We start from the raw sequence: 23,246 nt of genomic DNA on the forward strand, positions 1-23,246 counted from the left end.
CTGTGATACTTGCTCGGCCTGCGAGCTCTCACCACCCTGATAAGATGACCTTGATTTCCCCTTGGGTCCATTTTGCAACTCCCTACCCAGATCTTCCCTCCCTTCCTGGAAAATGATGTTCGCTTCGGCCCATAGGTCACCCTTAGCGCTTAATCCTCTCCTCGGCCCTTGTATCCACATGCACATCGGACTGTAATATTCAATTCCTTATCCAGACATATCCTCCTATAGACTTTGAGCTCATTGTGGGCAGGGAATGTGTCTGTCTGTTGTTGTATTGTACACTCCCAAGTGCTTTGTACAGTGCTTTGCACACAGTAAGCACTCAATAAATATGATCGAATGAATGAATGAATCCAGCTATTTCATCCTGATACCTCATCCTGATATATTTGTACAGTTTCCCCCTTTAGATTATAAGCTCGATGTGGGCAGGGAATGTGTCTGTTACATTGTTCTGTTGTACTCTCCTAAGCGCTTAGTTCAGTGGTCTGCACACAGTAAGCCCTCAATAAATACGATTGACAGACTTGCCTTTCCTCCTTTCCTCTTCAGTACATACCATTGATTGATTATCAAGACATACCCCTTGAGGGCAGAGAATGTATGTCTTGATTATCGATCAAAGGTATGTATTGTACTGTACAAGCGCTTAGTACAGTGCTTTGCACACAGAAAGCTCTCACTAAATGCAACCGAATGAATCAGTGAAACTATAAGCTCATCGTGGGCAGGGAAGGTGTCTGTTTGTCGTCGTATTGTACTCTTCCAAGTGCTTAGTACAGTACTTTGCACGTAATAAGCGCTCAATAAATAAGATTGAATGACTACTGAGCATTTCTGTGTGCAGAGCTGACCTAACAGCTCGGGAGAGGACAATATAATTTGTTTGAACGCTCTCCAGTGCTTAGTACACTGGTCTGCAGTCAGTAGATGCTTATGGAGACTCAAGGTTGATTGATGAGTTGGTTCTCCGGCCACAAAGGGCCTCTGTGGAGGAGCAGGATGCTTGGCCTAGTGTGGGGAGGAGAGTGGCTTCCGCTGGCTATCTCGGAACTCTTGACCTTTCAGCCAGCCTGCTCTATCCCTGGGCCCTTGGGGACCCCCCATTCTGGCTGGAGGAACTGTGGGGGGTTTGCAGTAAAATGCAAAACTGAATCCTAGCTGGGGAAATTTAACCGAAAGTTCAACAGGTAGTTCTCATTTCAATGGAATGTGCAGGGCCCCGCCTTCTCTTCTTTGCCCACCCGTGCCCGATTAACCATTTTTGGGGTTCACTGAGAAGCTGTGTGGCCTAGCAGACAGAGCACAGGCCTGGGAGTCAGAGGATCTGGGTTCTAATTCCAGCGCTGCCTCTTGCCTGCGGTGTGACCTCGGATAAGTCACTTCACTGTGCCCCGGTTTCCTCAACTGTAAAATGGGGATTAATACCTGTTCTCCCTCCTATTTAGACTATGAGTCCCATGTGGGACGGGCTGTGTCTAACCTGATTAACTTCTATCTACCCCAGAGCTTAGGGCGATGCTTGACACATAGTAAGGGCTTAACAAATACCATAAAAAATGTGTAGTAGGCAAGTACAACCCCCCTCAACCAACCTTTTCCTCTCCAACCTGGATGCATTGGAACAAGATGGGTGGGGGCCCAGGAGGCGAGGGTGGGGGGCACTGGGTTGGTAACGACTCCACAAACCCAGAATCTAGGGCAAGAAAGTACATTTCTAATCTGGAGAATGCAGAAATTAGGGTTAGGGTCCCTAATTAAAAGTCATCTTGCTAGTCTCCTGCTTCCAGAATCCATAAAAGCCTATTTTTTAAAAAAGATAATTATAACTAAGACTGTGTACTAAGCACGAGCTGAACAGTATGCTAAGCTCTAGGATAGGCCCGAGAAAATTGTACTGGATACAATCCCTGTCCCTTGAGGGACTCACAGTCTAAGCAGGCGGGAGAACAGATATCTTAACTCCATTTTAGGGATGAGGAAACTAAAGATTGTGGTATTTGTTAAGCACTTATTTTGTGAAAAACACTGTACTAAGTGCTGGGGTGAATAGATAATCAAGTCAGCCACAGCCCCTTTACCACATGGGGCTCAGAGTCCTGCGGGAGGAGAACAGGTATTGATTGAATGGAATGTGTCTGTTATATTGTACTCTCCCAACCGCTCAGTACAGTGCTCTGCACACAGTAAGCGCTCAATAAATAGGATTGACTGACTGGCTTCTGAATCTCAGGACGGAGCTCTAACCATTAGGTCCCCCTGCTTCTCTAAGTCAACTATCCTTAGATCAACCGTATGGATCAAGTACCCAATTCTGTTGAGCACGGGAGCAGGTTGTATGAAGATTTAAAACCCCACACCCCACCCTTGAGTCACTTTGAGGCTAATGGACAAAACAGAAAACACCCAGAGACACAAACATGAAGCCAAAGCACAAAAGCCCGTGCACACCACCAGCAGAATAATAATAATAATAATAATTGCAGTATTTGTTAAGCTCTTACTCTGTGCCAAGCACTGTTCTAAGCACTGAGGTAGATTCAAGGTAATCAAGTTGTCCCACGAAGGACTCTTTCTTTATCGTGGTTCAGTGGAAAGAGCACGGGCTTTGGAGTCACAGGTCATGGGTTCGAATTCCGACTCAGCCACTTGTCAGCTGTGTGACTTTGGGCAAGTCACTTAACTTCTCGGTGCCTCAGTTCCCTCATCTGTAAAGTGGGGATTAAGACTGTGAGCCCCACGTGGGACAACCTGATTCCCCTGTGTCTACCCCAGCACTTAGAACAGTGCTCAGCACATAGTGAGCACTTAACAAAGTCCAACATTATTATTATTATCCCCATTTTAACAGATGCAGGAACGGAGGCCCAGAGAAGTCAAGTGACTTGCCCAAGGTCACACACACAGCAGGAAAGTGGCGGAGTGGGATTAGAACCCATGACCTTCTGACTCCCAGGCCCATGCTCTGTCGACTATGCCATGCTCCTACAGAAATGCAGGAACAATACTGACAAAGCTATCCCAGAGCATTAGAAAGTGTCTGGACTCCCTGCCATTCGTCTGCTGTGTGACCTTGGGCAAGTCACTTCACTTCTTGGTGCCTCAGTTACCTCATCAGTAAAATGGGGATTAAGGTTGTGAGCCCCATGTGGGACACGGACTGTGAACAACCTGAATAGCTTCAATCTACCCCAGTGCTTAGTACAGTACCTGGCATATAATAAGCATTTAATGAATGCCTTTAAAAAGAATAAAAAGGACCTTCCTCTCTTAGCCATTGGTGTCTGAGCAGTACTTTCCTGCAGGGCAAGGGGCATATGAGAAGCAGCATGGTGTAGTGGATAAAGTTAGGGCCTGAGAGTCAGAAGGTCATGGGTTCTAATCCCATCTCCGCCACTTGTCTGCTGCACGGCCTCGGGCAAGTCGCTTCACTTCTCTGGCCTCAGTTCCTTCGTCTGTAAAATGGGGATTGAGATCGTGAGCCCCAAACTGGACAGGGACTGTGTCTGACCTGTCCAATGTGGGGCTCACACTCTCCATCCCCCTTTTACAGTTGAGGGAACTGAGGCCCAGCAAAATCATTTGCCCAAGGCCACACAGCAGACAAATGGCAGAGCCGGGATTAGAACCCATGACCTTCTGACTCCCAGTCCCGGGCTCTACCCACTACCCCACGCCACCCCCGCTTCCTCGCTGGGGGAGGCCGGTGGATCGGCAGGGGGTGCGGCGAATGGAAAGAAGATCCTCGCAGGAAAGATTTCCCCCGAATTGTAAGAACTGAGAGAGCCAGCGTGCGCATTCTCTGTCTCTCCCCCTCCTTCGAGCCTCACACTCTCCTTTGATACATGGTTTTAATCACACTTCAAATAGCCCAGACTCTAAACATGGGCAGCCTTAATGCCAGATCTGGAAGAAAAATGGCACACATTTAGCCGTGTGCAGTCCATTGAGAGCTGGGCTTTTTTTTTTTTTTTTTCCGCCTCAGCCGGTTTTATAACAAGGCCTTCTGTTCTCTTCGAGCCGAAAGGGGGCCGCTGGTCCCCTAACAAAAGCCAGGTGCCTGCTGCCGCTTCCTGGCGCTCGGCTGGAGGAGGAACATTAAATCAGGAACGCTGGCTGCGGCAGATCGCCGCTGCCTCGCCACTCGCCATCCTGAAATGCGTGTGGTTACCCCGGCCTACTCACATCCTGTCTTTCCAGTTCCAGAGATCTGGCACGAGCGCTCTGATCAAGGGGAGGTTTCTGACTTCAATTCCAGATGCCAAGATAAGTCGGGCGTCTCACCAGCACTGGGGAGATTTATGCTGACTCTCCCGCCGCCACCCGCCGCCCGACTGCTAGAGCGAACTGGAAAGGAAGCAGCGTGGCCCGGTGGAAGGAGTACGGGCCCGGGAGCCTAATCCCACCTCTGTCGCTTGTCTACTTTGGGACCTTGGGCAAGTCACGACTTCTCTGGGCCTCGGGTACCTCGTCTGTAGAAGCAGCATGGTTTAGTGGATAGAGCAGGGGCCTGGGATTAAGGTCATGGGTTCTAATCCCGGCTCCATCGCTCGTCTGCTGTGTGAACTTGGGCAAGTCACTTGGCTTCTCGGTGCTTCAGTTATCTCACGGGCAGGGGACGTGTCTGCTTACTGTTGTATTGCACTCTCCCAAGCACTTAGTACGTGCTCTGCACACAGTAAGCATTCAAAAAATAATATAATAATAACGATGGCATCTGTTAAGCGCCTACTATGTGCATAGCACTGTTCTAAGCACTGGGGGGGATACAAGGTCGTCAGGTTGTCCCACGTGGGGCTCACAGTCTTCATCCCCATTTTACAGATGAGGTAACTGAGGCACAGAGTAATAAAGCGACCTGCCCAAGGTCACACAGCTGACAAGTGGCAGAGCCGGGATTAGAACCCATGACCTCTGACTCCCAAGCCCGGGCTCTTTCCACTGAGCCAGGCTGCTTTATGGTTGAATGAATGAATAGATCTGAAAAATGGGGACAGACTGTGAGCCCCATGTGGGCCAGGGACTACGTCCAACCTGATCTGCTTGTATCCACCCCGGCGCTCAGTACAGTGCCTGATGTATAGTAAGCCCGTAACAAATACCACAACTATTATTATTATTATATGGGGATTAAATCTTTCTCTCTCCAACTTAGACTGTGAGCCCCATGCGGGACAGGGACCGTGTCCAACCTCCTTATCTTGTATCTATCTCAAAGCTAACTATGGTGCCTGACACATAGCAAGCACTTAGCACGCACCATTTCAAAACAAACAGCAACAACAAAAACAACAACAACAACAAAAAAAGCTGGTGTCGGGCCAGGAGCGGTCACCACTCAGCCCCAGAGATAGAACCCAGGCCGGGGGGATGCTCCAAACAGTATCCACAACAAGAGGGGTGGATACTACTAACTGAGTGTCTTAAGCACCACTCGGAACTCCCTCCCCGCCGCCCCCCGCTTGCAGTTGCAGAGGATCCCAGTGAAGTCCCAGAATCCAGTGCTCTGGGTTGCAATTTTTAATGAAAAATTTCCAAACCGTCTCTCCGTATTCCTGATTTTCTACCCACTGTGGCTACTGTAAACAGACATCGTGTGTGTCCGAATGGCTTTTTTTGAGTTGGATTTCAGGGAGGGAAATTGGGGAGGGCCCGGGAGGCTTTGGAGGGAGGGGGTGTAGACTTATTGGCTCGGGCCTAAGTTTTGACCCAAGAATCTACAGCTTCTTTCTGGTCCCTTCCAGAAAGCCTTGGAACCAGAGAGCGAAAGGAGGAATGTTAGGTGGGTGGGCAATGGATTTCAGCTGCAGACATTTTTTATATCTGATGTTGGTGTCAGATATCTGTAAAAAATTTTGGCCCCTTTAAGCTGTAAGCTCCATGAGGGCAGGGAATGGTTATCTTTCTGCTCGAGTAATCCCACAAGGATTCTTGTCAGGAACTCCTTCCCCCGGAACACAACTCTCCCCATCTTCAAATCCCATCTCCTCCAGGAAGTCTGTCGTGATTCATTTTCCTTCTCTCCAAGTCACAGCCTCCCAGTGACTACCTCAACAATTTCGCACAGCCACCTTTTTGGGCATTTGTAGATATTGATCGACTCTATGTTCAGCTTTCAGTAGGTGCTCAAGAAATATGAGAGAAGCGGCATGGTTTAGTGGAAAGAGCACCGGCCTGAGCGGACAGAGGACCTGGGTTCTGATCCTGACTGTCACTTGCCTGCAATCTTAGACGAGTCACTGCTTCTCAAGGCCTCAGTTTCGTCATCTGTAAAATGGGGATTCAATACCTTTTCCCCCTTTCTCTTGGACTGGACCCTAATGTGGGAAAGGAACTGTGTCCAACTGATCATCTTATCTGCACACTAATGCTTAGTATAGTGCTTGGTACCTAGACCGTAAGCTCGTTGTGGGCAGAAAATGTGCTTGTTTATTGTTCTATTGTACTCTCCCAAGCCTTGGTACAGTGCTCTGCACACAATAAGTGCTCAATAAATGCAACTGAATGAATGACTACCTAGAAAGCCCTTAACAAATACCAATTATTAGCATTATTATTAGCATCATCATCCTTATTATCATCAAGAGATAAGAAAGAGAAGTGAGGGAAAAAAAGGCTCCGAAACTGTGACCTTCCACCTGGAGAAGCAGTGAGGAATGAGAATGACCTGGTTTGTTTGTTATTCATGACTTGGGGGACAGATATGATGATAACGATTGTGTGTCTTGACCCAAAGCATTTAATCTCTGTCAGAGCCACCGCTAAGGGGAGTAGACTATTCAAATACCGTCTCCTGCTTTCAATCAGAAATTCCTGTTCACTGGTTTTAAGCCCTCCAACTGCAATCAAACACTTAACAGCTCACTTTTCCCACTACACCCCATCTTGCACGCTTCTTCCCTCCCAAGCTAAAGAACTCATTGTGCCTCATTCTCATCTCTCTCATTTGCTCTTGCCCGGAACCTCTTGCCCGGAACCTCTTGCCCGGAACTCCTTCCCCCAGACACGGGTCTCCCCACCTTCAAAGCCCTTCTGAAAAGGCACCTCCTCCAGAAGGGCTGTCGTGATTCATTTTTCTTCTTTCCAAGTCATAGCCAACCCAATGACCACCTCAGCAATTACAGCCACCTCTGTAGGACATCATTATTATCATTTGTACAAATACTACACAATTTAAGCCTGTATGTATCTACATATCACTTAACTTCTCTGTGCCTCAGTTACCTCATCTGTAAAATGGGGATTAAGCCTGTGAGCCCCACGTGGGACAACCCGATGACCCTGTATTTACCCCAGTGCTTAGAACAGTGCTCTGCACATAGTAAGCGCTTAATAAATACCGACTTATGCATCTATCTAAAGAGTATTTGGATTGAACATAAACCCCTTGAGGGGAGGGATCCCCTCTTCCACCCTTACATACGCTGACAAACAGTACCATGCACGGCACTCATTCATTCATTCAATTGTATTTATTGAGCATTTACTGTGTGCAGAGCACTGCACTAAGCACTTGGAAGGTACAATTCAGCAATAAAGAGAGACAACCTGTGCCCACACCGGGCTTACGCTCAGAGAAGCAGCACGGCCTAGTGAGAAGCAATATGGCCTAGTGGCAAGAACCTGGGCTTGGGAGTCAGAGGACATGGGTTCTAATTTTGACTCCACCACGTGTCTGCTGTGTGATCTTGAGCAAGTCCCTTCGCTTCTCTAGGCCTCAATTACCTCATTTGTAAAATGGGGATTAAGACTGTGAGTCCCATGTGGGACAGGGATTGTGTCCAACCTGATTACCTTTCCCCCAACGATTAGAATAGTACTGGGCACACAGTAAGCGCTTAAAAAATACCATAAGAAAAAGTACCAATGAGTGATTCATTCATTCATTCAATGGTATTTATTGAGTGCTTACTGTGTGCAGAGCACTGTCTTAGGCACTTGGGAGAGTACAGTACAGTAATAAACATAGGTTCTAATCCTGGCTCCGCCCCCTTGACTGCTGTGTGATCTTGGGCAAGTCACTTCTCTTCTCTGTGCCTCAGTTACTTATTTCATCTGTAAAATAGGGATTAATAATGTTGGTATTTGTAAAGGGCTTACTATGTGCAGAGCACTGTTCTAAGCGCTGGGGGAGATACAGGGTAATCTCCCACGTGAGGCTCACAGTTAATCCCCATTTTACAGATGAGGTAACTGAGGCACAGAGAAGTTCAGTGACTTGCCCACAGTCACACAGCTGACAAGTGGCAGAGCTGGGATTCAAACTCATGACCTCTGACTCCCAAGCCCGTGCTCTTTCCACTGAGCCACGCTGCTTCTGTAAGTCTCACATGGGAAAGGGATGGTAGCCAATCCAATTCGCTTTTATCCACCTCAGCACTTAGTATAGTGCCTGGCATATAGTAAGCACTTAAACACCACAATTCTTCTTCTTCTTCTTATTAAACAGACATTCCCTGTGTTTTAGATCGCTTTGCCCTCATCAGTTGATTCCCTCCTCCTCCGGTATGAACTAGTTAATGCCATCCATGAGCAGGGAGGAATCTACTATTATCTCTGCAACCTGGTTGTTTTTGTTTCTTAAGGCCAATAGGTAGCTAAAAGGAAACCTGTCAGAGGTTGGAGTGAATGGGTAGATATATAGACAACAGCGTGGCGTAGTGGGTAGAGCCCGGGCCTGGGAGTTAGAAGGTCATGGGTTCTAATCCTAACTCCACCACTTGTCTGCTGTGTGACCTTGGGCAAATCACTTCACTTAGTCACTTTACTTCTCTGGGCCTCAATACCTTCATACATAAAATGGGGATTTAGACTGTGGGCCCCACATGGGACAGGGACTGTGTCCAACCTGATTTGCTTGCATCTACCCCAGTGCTTAATACTGTGCTGGGCATATAGTAAACACTTAACAAATGCCATAATTATTCAGTTCCCTCATCTGTAAAATGGGGTTGGAGACTGTAAGCCCCACATGGGACATGGACTGTGTCCAACTTGATTTGCTTGCTTTCACCCCAGCGCTTAGTACAGTACCTGGCACATAGTAAAGCGCTTAACAAATACCATTATTAATTATTATTATTATTACCTTGAAATGGAGTAGAGTCCCAGGGAGGCCCTGTACCTAGCTCCTCCCTTCTCCGCAGAATGGAGGAAGAGGCGCTGAGCTTGAACTCCAGGCAGTTGCCAGAGAGGATTTGTGAGAACAGGATCTCTCTCTTAAGCAGGGAAAGTGCACTAAAAATAGCCATGTCCACTCATGGGGCCACAACTGCAGAGAGGCAGGTAAATGCAAGGATGAGGATACACCGGTTAACCCATCTTGCCTCCAGCCTCTTTTGTGGGACTGGAAGTCAGGAGACCTGGGTTCTACTCCCAGCTCTGTCGGGCAATTTACAGTAAACCACTTAATGGCTCTGGGCCTCAATTTCTTCATCTGAAAAATGGGGATAAGATACCTACTCTCAATATTTTGGATCGTGTGCTCCATGTGGGACAGGGGTTATACCTGTATCCATTTCAGAGCCTGACACAGAGCTTAAAAATATCAAGACTGACAAACCAAAGTTCAGATCAAATCATCTTGTCTAGGGTGCATTGGCCTGGGAGTCAGAAGGTCCTGGGTTCTAACTCCACCTCTGCCAAGTGATCTTGGGCAAGTAGCTCTAACTTCTCTGTGCCTCTGTTACCTCTTCTGTATAATGGGGATTACTTCTGTGTACCCCATGTGGGATATGGACTTTGTCCAACATGATTAGCTTGGATCTACCCCATTCTGGCACAAGAAGTAGCAAGTCACTTAACTTCTGTGCCTTAGTTACCTCATCTGTAAAATGGGGATAAAGAGTGTGAGCCCCATGTGTCCAACCTGATTAATTTGTTTCTACCCCAGTGCTTAGAATGGTGCTTGGCACATCCTAAGCACTTAAAAATTTCCATAATAATAATGATGATATTTGTTAAGCACTTACTATGTGCCAAGCATTGTTCTAAGCACTGGGGTATTCATTCATTCATTCATTCATTCAATAGTATTTATTGAGCGCTTACTATGTGCACAGCACTGTACTAAGCGTTTGGAATGTACAATTCGGCAACAGCTAGAGACAATCCCTGCCCATTGACAGGCTTACAGTTCTTCTCTCACTCTCTTCTGCATCGCCCTGAATCGCTCCCTCTGCTCTTCTCCGCTCCCAACCCCACAGCACTTACGTCCGCATCTGTCATTTACTTATTGGTATTGTTGAGTGTCTCCCCCCATACAGACTGTAAACTCACTGTGGGCAAGGAATGTGTCAGTTTATTGCTGACTGTACTTTCCCCAGTGCTTAGTACAGTGCTCTGCACACAGTAAGAGTTCAATAAATATGTCTGATTGAATAAATATGGCTGACTGATTGACTCTAACTCCCAGGCAGATACAAGGTAATCAGGATGTCCCACATGGGGCTCACAGTCTTAATCTCCATTTTACAGATGAGGTAACTGAGGCATAGAGAAGTTAAGCGGCTTGCCCAAGGTCACACAGCAGACAAGTGGCCGAGTTGGGATTAGAACCACGTCCTCTGACTCGCAAGCCCCTGCTCTTTCCACTAATAAGCACTAGTAAAATGGCTTGCAGGTAAATCTGTAAACTTCTTGTGAGCAGGGATCATGTCTACCAACTCTATCCTTCCCAAGTGCCCAGTACAGTGCTCTGCACAGAGGAAACGCTCAAAAAATACTATTGATTGGTGGGTGGTGGGGCTACAAAAGATGCGGAGGGAGATTTCCAGAGAGACTGAGGAATATCGTGATCTCTGGCGCCTCCCCCTGTACACAGCAACCACGGGCCCAGCTGAGGAGCAAATTTAGGAAAAAACACCGATTAAAGGAATAAACCCTCCACAGAGCCCGCTGATGACCCTCACGTTTAGAAGGCTCACATGGTCGGTCGCTCAAGACTGGACCTTAAGCCACCTCTCAGACCAGGGTCGCTCTTTCGGGGTGGCACTTCGAGGCGCTTAAACTGGCACCTTGAAGGTGTCTTTGGGTGTTCAGGCCCTGTAATTAAATACAAAGAGTTAGGCCCACACATACATTTTACCCCAAGCTCTGCTGAAAATAGTTACTCACCTTGGGTTAATAGGCCGGAGGAGGGTAAAGGGGTGCTTCTCCAAGATATCACACACAAACGCATGTGACGTGTCTGTGTTCAAACCCTAAACTAGCCCTCAATTATCAGAGCTCCTGGGGGCCGGGGCAGCCTGGGAAATGGGAATCCCCAGGTTCCCACAGCAGCCTCCGTTTCTGGATTCACACTCCCTTCTCTCTCACAACAAGGACCTTCAAAGTCTGCCTGATTTCTATCCAGCAGCGAAGCTTGGCAGAGCTGGGGATGTCCTCAGGGCCTGGGCATGACCGATCTGGGAAGAAAAGGCTTTTCCCCCTAAAATTTAGAGCGAACCTGTGAGGGACAGTCCTTCTAGCCTGTGAGCTCAGTGTGGGCAGGGAATGTGTCTGTTATTTTGTTCTATTGGACTCTCCCAAGTGCTTATTACAGTCCTCTGGAAGCAGTAAGCGCTCAATAAATACGGTTGATTGACTGACCCTCAGATTCTCCTGATTTGCAGCGTCTCTTCTTTGGCAGCCTCCCTTCGGGTCAGGCTGCCAAATGCCAGCCTTCACCCTACAACTGCTGAAAGAGTGGCCTAAACGTTGACTGCTTGGGTTGGTTCTAGGGGAGCTTTGCTGAAGAAAATACTGCCCCACTCCTTTCTGTTGAGTATGGTAATCATCCTTAAAGTGTCTCACCTGCTGCTTGCCAGAGGGGCTGGTGGGGCAGAGGGGAGAGACTGGATATGGTTCTCTTCTGTGGTTTTGAGGATTATTTTTAATGGTATTTAAGCACTTAATATGTGCCAGGCATAATAATAATAATATTAGTAATAATGGTAGTTGTTAAGCACTTACTATGTGTCAAGCACTGTTCTAAGCCCCGGGGTAGATACATTCTAATCAGGTTGGACACAGTCCCTGTCCCAAATGGGGCTCGCAGTCTTAATCCCCAGTTTACAATAACAATAATGATATTTGTTAATAATAATGTTGGTATTTGTTAAGCGCTTACTATGAGCAGAGCACTGTTCTAAGTGCTGGGGTAGATACAAGGTAATCAGGGTGTCCCACGTGGGGCTCCCAGTCTTCATCCCCATTTTACTGTTGAGGTAACTGAGACACAGAGAAGTTAAGTGGCTCACCCAAGGTCACACAGCAGATAAATTGTGGAGTTGGGAATCAAACTCATGTCCTCTGACTCCCAAGCCCGTGTTTTGTTAAGTAAGCACTTAACAAATACTGTCATCATTATTACTATTATTCCCTGATGTTTAAGGATGAGGAGGTGGCTTTGTGTGCCCAAGATCTTCAGCCAAGGGCCAGAACCATGATGCCAGGGCCCTGGGGCCAAGTGTCTGGTGATGATGATGGTATTTCTTAAGCGCTTACTATATGCCATACACAGTACTAAGCACTGGGGTAGATACAAGATGATCAAATTGGACACAGTCAGTCCCTGTCCCGTATGGGGCTCACAGCCTAAGTAGGAAGGAGGCCAGGTATTAACAGAGAACAGCAACATTTCCTATTAGCCGTTTTGCTATAATCGGAGTTTGGCAGTCATAGAAAATAAAGCTCTCCAGGACAGAATACTTGCTCCATTGTCTCCCAGGCTCTCAGCACCACTGAGTCCAGGTAGGGCCTTGTGACTGTCTATAAAGTCTCTTTCCTTTCTCAGTCAATCAATCAATCAGTGGTATTTATTGAGCGCTTACTATGTGCCGAGCAATATTCTAAGAGTTTGGGAGAGTACACCTCCTCCTCCTTCATTAGACTGTAAGTTACAACAGGAATTCTCTACCCTCTCTACCTCCACAGCCCTCCCTAGCTAATTACCAGGTCCCTGAACCTTGCCCTCAGCTGCCTCTTGCACTCTGACCTCAATTAACTTCTGTCCATCTTCAGTACTTGTGCATGCGATGTCTACTGGATAATAATAATAATGTTGGTATCTGTTAAGCGCTTACTATGTGCAGAGCATGTTCTAAGCGCTGGGGTAGATACAGGGGTAATCAGGTTGTCCCACATGAGGCTCACAGTTAATTCCTATTTTACAGATGAGGTAACTGAGGAACAGAGAAGTTAAGTGACTTGCCCACAATCACACAGCTGACAAGTGGCAGAGCCGGGAGTCAAACCCATGACCTCTGACTTCCAAGCCCAAGCTTTTTCCACTGAGCCACACGGCTTCTCTACTTCTATGTCTGTCTTCCCCGTTGAGAATATAAACTCTTTGTGGGAAGGGAACACGTCAGTCCGTTGAATGTACATATTGAGCATTTACCATGTGCAGAGCACTGTACTAGCATTTGGGAGAGTAATAATGATGTTAATGTTGGTATTTGTTAAGCGCTTACTATGAACAGAGCATTGTTCTAAGCGCTGGGGTAGATCCAGGGTAATCAGGTTGTCCTACGTGAGGCTCACACTCTTAATCCCCCTCCTACGTGAGGCTCACACTCTTAATCCCCATACAGATGAGGTAACCGAGGCACAGAGAAGTGAAGTGACTTGCCCACAGTCACACAGCTGACAAGTGGCAGAGCCAGGATTCATAACCCACGACCTCTGACTCCTAAGCTCGTGCTCTTTCCACTGAGCCACGCTGCTTCTCAAGTTGAGTATAACACTATAACAGACACATTCCCTGCCCATAATGAGCTTAGACTTCAGAGGGGGAGACACACATTTACATGGCCTGGATGCTCGATAGATATCATTACTTCCATTTCCCCCTCTGACAGGCAACCGCATCAAGCTTTGCTTATCGACCTTGGGAAGATGGGCAGTTTAGCTGAACTTGTGGACTTTCAACCTGAGGAAGCAGGCAGTCTGAGTGTTTCAAACCCAACCCAGCAGCCCCATAGCAGTTATGTCCTTATCTCTAATTTATTGATTTATACTAATGTCCATCTCCCCCCAGACTATGAGCTCATTGTGGGCAGGGAATGGGTCTGCTTATTGTTGTATTGCACTTTCTCAAGCACTTAGTACCGTGCTCTGCACACAGTAAGCGCACAATAAATACGACTGAATTTCTGAATTGAATGAATGAATGAATGGAGGGATTCCCGATTCTATTTATTGTGATTAAGTTGTCTTGTTTTTCTGTCCGTCTGTCCCCCCCGATTAGACTGTAAGCCCATCAATGGGCAGGGATTGTCTCTATCTGTTGCCGAATTGTACGTTCCAAGCGCTTAGTACAGTGCTCTGCACATAGTAAGTGCTCAATAAATACTATTGAATGAATGAATAAATGAATGGTCTGCCCTACAGTGGCCAGACTTCACAGCAGTTATATCCTTATCTCTAATTTATTGATTTATGTCTGTCTCCCCCCTCTAGACTGTAAGCTTGTTGTGGGCAAGGAATGGGTCTGCTTATTGTTGTCCTGCACTTTCCCAAGCACTTAGTACCGTGCTCTGCACACAGTAAGCACACAATAAATATGACTGAATGAGTGAATTGAATGAATGAATGAATGAATGAATGAATGAGGGATTCCTGACCAGGCCAGACCATGGAAACGAACCAGAGGGGCCATTATGATTCAAGTCGAGGGAATTCCGAAGAGGAGAAAGACATCGAGACACGCTAACCCATTTCTCTTTAATATCCTGTAACGCTTGCGGGAGGGAAGGGGCTTGGGGCAAACGGAGGAGCGGGGCCGTCTCCAGAAGCGTGGCTCTCGGGACCCCTGCAGAGCTGGCGAGGGCCCTTCCCAAACGGGCCCTCCTGTCGCTCAGAATGCCGAGGTAGACGGGGGGATGGGGGGATTCGGGGCCGGGGGTGGCTTGCTGAAGTCTGCCCTACGGCGGCCAGAGGGAACCCATGCTGGCACGCTGGTCTCACCGAAACAGAACAGGGCCCCGGGGCGGGAGAACGCCGTGCTGGAGGAGACGTTCTTTTGGGCATCTGGCTCCCTTGATATTTTGTAGTGCCTCTCAAAGAGGCTGTTAAGGAAGGTGTTATGGGGGAAGGATGCATGAAGGGAAGCCTGGACCGTGTCCGCGGACGTGGCTGTGGCGCTCCTTCTACGTGATGACGGTCGGTCCAGAACGGCCCGTTCTTTCGTGGAGCTGGGAGAGCTTCAGGGCGATGGAAATGAGGGGAGCCAGCATCACCTGGGACGACAAGACCAGGTCAAGAGCAGGAGGAAGAGTTGGACTGTGTCCAACCCCATTTGCCTGTATCCACCCCAGTGCTTAGTACAGTGCCTGGCACAGAGTAAGCACTTAACAGATACCACAATTATTATCATTAAGAGCAAAACAGCCTCTGAATGCTGATGGGTGACACCTCAGGTTTCCAAGTACAGAGGATGTGGGGCATCTCCATCAGCCTTCTTTTCTCCAGCCCGTAGAATAATAATAACATTAATAATAACTGTGGTATTTGTTAAGTGCTGAGTCTGTGTAGAGACAAGCTAACTGGGTTGGATACAGTCCCTGTCCCACATGAGGCTCACAGTCTTAATCCTGTTTTACAGATGAGGGGACTGAGGCACAAAGAAGTGAAGTGACTTGCCCAAGGTCACACAGAAGACAAGTGGCAGACTCAGAATTAGAACCCATGACCTTCTGACTCCCTGCCCTGAGCTCTATCCACTACCCCATGCTGCTTCTCTAGCCTTTAGCTTTTCCTCAACAGAATTCCTCACAGGAAAAAGCAAGGAGCTGGAAGTCAGGAGACCTGGGTTCTAGTCCCGGCACTGTCACTAATCTGCTGCGTGACTGGGCCAGTTACTTCACCTCTCTGACCTCAATTTCCACATCTGGAAAATGGGGATAAATTCCCTGCTTTCCCTCCCTCTTAGATGGCGAGACCTTTATGGAACAGAGTCAATGTCCAATAGGGTTATCTTGTATTTATTTACCCCAGGGCTTGGGACACTGCTTGGCACTTAGTAAGACCATAATAAGTTCCATAATACTACCTGCCTCTCCCTACTTCAAATCCCTATGTGGGATGGCAAAAGGAGACAAATAACAAATAGCTGGGAAAAATAAAGATGATATATAAATTCAAGGTGGGATTGTTCTCCCATCCTCTTATCCTAATTCATTATAATTAAATGGCAATGGTAAAGCTCTCTTAGTGAAAGAGAGCCCATCATTTCATTAGAGGGCACACCATCTTGGGATTTTTTTTTTGAAAAACACCCAAGGAAACAGCCAGAACCTATAGGACTAGAAAGTCAAACAAGTAACATCATGACTGAAGTGCTGGTGGCTATGCAGATGGTGTTGGTAGGAGAAAGGTAGGAGATCAGACTCCAAACTATGAGGTAGCTAGGACTTGGCAGTTCTGGGGAAAAACAACTGGAGAGGGAAGAGGCAGTGTGTCCTAGTGGAAACAGCAGGGGCCTGGGAGTCCGAGGACCTAGGTTCTAATTCCAGCTCTGTCACATATCTACTGCGTGACCTTATGCAAGTCACTTAACTTCTGTGTGCCTGTTACCTCATCTGTAAAATGGGGATCAAGACTGTGAGCCCCTTATGGGGCAGGGACTGTGGGTATACAACTTAATTACCTTGTATCTACTCCAACCCTTAGAAGAGTGCTTGGCACATAGTAAGCGCTTAACAAATACCATAATTATTATTATTATTACTAATAATTATGAATGCTAAGTGCTTATTATGTACCAGGTTCTGTACAGAGTAGAGATAGGATCATCACACAAGGCTCTCATTCTGGGGGTTGGGCAAGAATTTCATCCCCATTTTATAGGTGAGAAACAGGGGCTCAGAGATTTTAAGTGATGTGATTAAATTCACAGAGAAAGCTGCTAGTGGCAGGGCTGGGATTAGAAACTGGATCTCCTGGCTTTCTGCCCCACACTCTTTCCACTAGGCCACACCACCTCTCAGCAACTAATGGCTAAAAGGGGAGCTGGATGAAATCCCAATGTTCTCGGGTCAGAGTTGGGACCCAATCTCCCACCCGCATCAGGAGCAGGTGATAAATCTGAGGGAAATGGTGCTTCCCAGGCAGGGTGGGACAGGACAGGGCTCTTTAAGGATTCTGGAAGAGGGAGACTGAGGGAAGCTCCAGGTTCAGACACTGGGCATCACGGAGGCTGTGACCCTCCTCTCTGGCTCACCAGGCCCAGAGAGAGTGACTGGGCAGGAGCCATCAGGATTACCTGCGGGTCCTGGTAGATCTTGGAATCGTCCTTCTCGTAGCTGTCGATGTAGAGGCGCACCGTCGCCCCGGAACTCCCAGTGCCACTCAGCCGGAAGACGATGCGGGAACCGTCGGTAAAAATGAGCCGTAAGCCCTGGGTGGGGCGGAGAGGAGGAACAGACAGCTGTTATCCGTGGAGCAGGAAACCGGGGGGAAAGGGATCGGGAGTTCTGAAAGTAGGAGGGTAAGGTCAAGGGACTTCTTCCAAAATGGCAGCAATTAGGTTCCAAGACTCAGGGGTTTCTCCTCTCACAAACTCTTATCACCTTGCTGCCGGTGACTTTTTAAAAAAAATGACTATCTCTGTAAGTGCTGACTCTGTGCCAAGCACTAGGGTTGATATAGAATGTCCAGGAGGGATGTGTCCATATAGTCGCTATGGGTCAGGGATGCCTCTATAGCATAAGACAAGGCAATGGTTTGCTCTCTCTCGTCTCTTTTGAATCCCACCCCATGGCTGACCCTGTAGACCCACACAGAGCTGAAGCAATCTGAACCCCAAATTCTGTTTTCTGATTCCACCTCCAACTCCCCTCAAAGGCAACCTTGTAAATTAAGGCATGATGTGTTCCACAGAAATAGCAGCACTATTCCACTGACACGGATATATTGACTTTTCCCTCCATCTGGGTGTTTTTCCTAAGTGCTCCAACCTATCTCCTTTGTGAAAAATGTTAAAAAGCCACAGGGGGGAATTACTAAAAAAACACAGCCCTGAAAATCCCCAAAATGACAAAATTCAACCTCCACTCCCACCCAACTCCCGCTGCCGTTTCAAAACCACCCTGATGGTTTCTCTGACTGCATCCAAAGTGGAGGTGGAGCAGGTTAAAAGTGGGTAGGGGAGGAGGATGCTGGTGGTAGCAGCAGCAGCTGGATGGCCTGATGGTTAGAGCACAGGCCTGGGAGTCAGAAGACCCTGAGTTCTAATCCCAGCTCTGCTACTTGTCTGCTTTGTGACCTTGGGCAAGTCTCTTGACTTCTCTGGTCCTCAATTACCTCATCTGTAAAATGGGATTAAGACTGTGAGCCCCTTGTGGGACAGGGACTGTGTCCAGTCTGCTTGGATTGTATCTACCCCAGTGCTTAGTACAGTGCCTGGCACATAGTAAGCGTTTAACAAATATCATAAAAAAAAGGCAAGTCAAAGCACTACTTTTTCTATGAAGCCAGGCCGCTCTTGGCCACCCTCAGGCACATTCCGCTTTGGGTTTGCGGCTCTTCAGCTCCTGAGGCTTTGCCAACTCTGATGTATGGGTCTATTCAGCTGTCCCTTCTCTTTTACTTAGAGTGGAATCACCGTTTAGGCGCTTAGTTCAGTGCTCTACACATAGTAAGTGCTCAATAATTGATAGATTGATAGATTTGTATGTCTGTCTCCCTATTTAGAGTGTTAGCTCCTTGTGGACAGGGAATATACCACTTGTTTGTCTTGTGCTTCCCAAGCACTTAGTATAATATAGCTTAGTATACTAGAGCTTCTTTTTTTTATGGTATTTGTGAAGCGCTTACACAGTCCCACACTCTGTAATAAGAGCTAGGGTAGATACAAGATAATTAGGATGGACACAGTCCATTTCCCACGTGGGGCTCACAGTCTCAATCCCCATTTTCCAGATGAGGGAACTGAGGCCCAGAGAAGTAAAGTTACTTCCCTAGGTCACCCAGCAGACAAGTGGTAGAGCCGGGATTAGAAATCAGTCCTTCTGACTCCCAGGCCTGAGCTCTATCCACTACACTACACTGCTACTGCTCCAAAACTACTACTCTACCTTATATACTATGTATATAACTGTAATTTATTTATTTATTTATATTAATGTCTGTTTCCCTCTCTAGACTGTAAGCTTGTTGTGGGCAGGGAATGTGTCTATTGTTGTACTGTATTCCCTTAAGAGCTTAATACAGTGCTCTGTACACAGTAAGTGCTCAATAAATACGACTGAATGGATAAATCAGTGAATGAATACTGTTTCTTACAGCTACTGCCTGCAGCAAAAGATCCAGGCCCATGAGCCGGGCCGTGCTCTTGTCCCTACCTGATTTCTCGACACGCTTCCATCCACAGGATCGTTATATTCAAAGTTATCTGCTTTTTCCACGGTGTAGACTTTGTCCCCGGCGGAGAGCTGCTTCCCCACGAATGCCCGGTCAAACATCAGCGTCTCCAGGTCCTTCATCATTTTGGCGGCCCCGTCGGCGTCCACTTCTTCGTAGTCATACCTGGGGCGAACCACGGAGAGGTGACATGGGCCTCCATGGCCAGGGCAGGCAGTACCCGACTCTTGTCTGCCTCTGACTCTGTTCACATTGTGTTCCCAGGGTCTGCCATACCCTTCCCCCATGTCCTCCCAGATCTTAACCCTCCCTACCCTCAAAGCCCTCCGAAAATCCCATCTTTTCCAATAAGCCTTCCCTGTCTAATTATCAGCATCTCAAAATTTACCAATCCTTAAGGAGAAAGAAAGAAAGGAAGAAGAAAAAGAGAATAAAGAAGAAGGGAGGAAAGAAGGTAGAAAGGAGAATAGGAATAATAATTAATAATAATAATGATGGTATTTGTTAAGCACTTACTATGTGTCAGGCACTGTACTGAGCACTGGGGTGGATACCAGCAAATGGGGTTGGACACAGTCCCTGTCCCACGTGGGGCTCACAGTCTCAATCCCCATTCTACAGATGAGGGAACTGAGGCCCAGAGAAGTGAAGTGACTTGCCCAAAGTCACACAGCAGACAAGTGGTGGAGCGGGGAATTAGAACCCATGACCTTCTGACTCCCAGGCCTGTGCTCTAGCCACTGTGCCATCCTGCTTCCCTTTCTGCCTTCCCTTCCCTTACTTCCCTTCCCTGCAGTACCGTCACTGCTATTAGTAATTACTATTAGTAATAATAGTATCTGTTGAGCACTATGTGTCAAACACTGGGGAAGGTACATGTTAATCAGGTCTCAGCCACAGTCTCTGTCCTTCAAGGGGATAACAGTCTGATAGAGGGAGCGCTTCAGCTGCCTTTTGCAGTTATTTATTTATGCCTATCCTCAGCTTAGATATGCGAAGTGTATATCTATCCAACTGAACTTTCAAGTTCATTTATTCTGATTCCACTGTGTGCGAATACCTCTAAGTCGATCTCTCCTGTTGGAACGTAAGCTCTTCAGAGGCAGATAATGTGTCTTGTGTTTCCGGGATATTTTCTCTTCCCAAGTCCTCAGTACAGTATATTGCAGTCAGTAGGTGCTCAGTAATACATTACTCAGACTACTATTACCACTACTCTAAATTTGACAAAGTGAGCAGGGTTATAATTCCCCAATTTCTTAGTCATTCCAGAGTATAAATAAAGCAAAAAAGCTGGAGATTCTTGAGCCGACATCTCTAAGCTATTCCAGCTTGACCATCACTCTGGGCTTAATCGGAAGAGCTCCAGGATGGATAAAGAGATGCAGAAGGAAGAAAGAGGTTTAAAAGCAATCGCCAATGCGCCACCACTATAGTGCCGGGTCAGAAATCCTTCCTAGACATCAGCCACTGTCTCAATCCAGTCTGGGAAAGTAGGACAACATAAGGTCCTCGTGGGCAGGAAATCTTCTCCTGCTTCTTTTGTAATGGTATTTATAAATCACTTAGTATGTGCCAGGCACTGTACTAAGCACTGGGGTGGATACAAGTAGATCACACTGGACACAGTCCCTGTCCCACATGGGGCTCGCAGTCTCAATCCCCATTTTCCAGATGAGGGAACCGGGATTAGAACCCAGGTCCTTCTGACTGCCAGGTCCATTTTCTAGCCACTGGGCTACGCTGTTTCTCTTTTCCCCTCGAGGAAGATCAAAGGGTTATTCAGTACGTCTTGTACGATGTTACATTATCTCTGTGGTGATTCACTAGGTCTCTCACTCAATAGAATTTACTGAGCAGCTGCTGGGTGAAGAGTACTGTACTAAGAGCACTGTAACTGAGCATATACTGAGTAGAGATGGAGGGGAAAAGAGACAGCCCCTGTCCTCAGGGAGTTTACTAGTCTAGTGGCAAAGCTTCCTCTGCTTCTCATGTAATCTTCCTGGCTCTCAAGAAAGCTGGTGGCAGGACCTCTAGACTGTCAGCTCCTGGTGGGTAGGCATCATTTCTACCAATTCTGTCATCTCAAGTGCTTAGTACAGTGCTCTGCACACAATAAATGCCCCACAAATACGACGGGCTGACTGGGAGCCAAGCGCTACCTACTAACCCATGAGAAACAGCATGACTCGGTGGATAGAGCACAGGCCTGGGAGTCAGAAGGACCTGGGTTCTAAGCCCAGCTCTGCCACGTTTCCTGTGTGACCTTGGGCAAGTCACTTCTCTGGACCTCGGTTCCCTCATATGTGAAATGGGCATTAAGAGCATGAGCCTCATGTGGAAGAGGAACTGTGTCCCACCTAACTTGTACCTCCCCCAGCACTTAGAACAGTGTTTCACACGTAGTTAGCACTTAAAAAGTACCATAATTATTATAATTTAAAGAAAGGAGAGACGGGAGGCCTGCAGAACAGCATTTATGTACATATCTATAATTTATTTATTTGTATTGAAGTCTGTCTCCCCACCTCTAGACTGTAAGCTCATCGTGGGCAGGGAACATGTCAATATATTTTTCCACTGAACTCTCCCTAGCTCTTAGCATAGTCCTTGGCACACAGTAAGCACTCAATAAATATGACTGACTGAATGAATGACCCAATCTCATTGGCTGGAAGGGGAATCTCCTCAGAAATAATCATGTCGGGAAGCCGGGAATTCTCTCCCTTCCCGCCCGGGACCATCTTGAGTGGAGGATTGAGGCTGGGCATGGAGACCCCCTTTGCCCTTCCCCCAGGATTGTTACTCACCTGGTGAAGAAGTTCCGCCCAAACTTCTGCCAGTGATCTTTGAGGATGTCCTCCACGCTCTGCTTGCGGGCAGCCACGATGGACAGCCAAGCGAGCACGGCCCACAGGCCGTCCTTCTCCCGGATGTGGTCAGAGCCTGGCCAGGAAAAAAACCAAGTTTTTGTCCATAGCATCCTGGTCATCACTAGACTAGAGCACTGTATTAAGCGCTCGGGAGAGTACAAAGCGAAGGAGCTGATAAGACCCGTTCCCTGCCCACAAGAAGCTTACAGTCTAGGGGATCATCAAGAATCCTGACTGAGAGTCTATTGTGGGTGGAGTGCTGTACTGAAAGGATAGAGCACGGGCCGGGAATAAGAGGGACTTGGGTCCTAATCCCGGATCTGCTGCTTGTCTGCTGTGTAGCCTTGGGTAAGTCACTTTGCTTCTCTGGGCCTCAATTACCTGATCGGTAAAATGGGGATCGGTAAAATGGGTAAAATGGGGATTACATGTGGTAGCCCCATGTGGGACAGAGAATCCAACCTGATTCTCTTGTATCTACCCCAGCCTTTCCCACGTCCTCTGACTCCCAGGCCCATGTCTTTCCACTGGGCCACCCTGCTTCTAGAGTTTAAGACTTTAAGTTCCTCGAGAAGAGGGATCAGATACAACTCGACAGCGTACGACAAGACAAGTACTCTCCCAAGAGCTTGGCACAGTGCTCTGCACACAGTAAGCGCTCAATCAATGTGATTGAATGAATGAATAAATGACTAGGAGGAAGGGAGACATGAACAACTGAGGCCCCTTCTCACCAGGAGTTTCTGATAGACTGTAAGATCAATGTGGGCAGGGAATGTATCCGTTATATTGTTGCAGTGTCCTCTCCCAAGTGCTTAATACAGCACTCTGCACATGTAAGTGCTCAATAAATACAACTGACTGACTGACGGACAGCAGGTTTCCAGGCCTGTGGGCTCGGACCTGCCCTGAGCCTTTTTAGCCAGCCGGTGCCCCCGTCTCGCCCTCCACCCCCCGGCTCCAACGAGTCGCCCTGCTGAATGGGCGGCCTCTCCCGCCACCTGTCACTTGGCTTCTGCCTGATCA

General features: G+C 47.5%; 1 protein-coding gene across 3 annotated transcripts in view; it reads right to left on the reverse strand.

Moving 5' to 3' along the window:
- Positions 1-14,689: 14,689 nt before the first annotated feature.
- Positions 14,690-23,246, reverse strand: part of PGM1 (phosphoglucomutase 1) — a 40,001-nt gene continuing 31,444 nt past the window's right edge. For all 3 annotated transcript variants that reach the window (XM_029046500.1, XM_029046501.1, XM_029046499.1), the window contains 4 exons: positions 22,158-22,293; positions 19,329-19,512; positions 17,249-17,383; positions 14,690-15,224 (listed from right to left, as the gene is read on the reverse strand). In XM_029046500.1, the coding sequence (XP_028902333.1) occupies positions 15,135-15,224; positions 17,249-17,383; positions 19,329-19,512; positions 22,158-22,293 (545 nt within the window). In that variant the 3' untranslated portion in view covers positions 14,690-15,134. The remainder of the gene's footprint in view (positions 15,225-17,248; positions 17,384-19,328; positions 19,513-22,157; positions 22,294-23,246) is intronic.

Source organism: Ornithorhynchus anatinus, chromosome 18 (assembly GCF_004115215.2).
Source record: "Ornithorhynchus anatinus isolate Pmale09 chromosome 18, mOrnAna1.pri.v4, whole genome shotgun sequence".
Taxonomy (NCBI): domain Eukaryota; kingdom Metazoa; phylum Chordata; class Mammalia; order Monotremata; family Ornithorhynchidae; genus Ornithorhynchus; species Ornithorhynchus anatinus.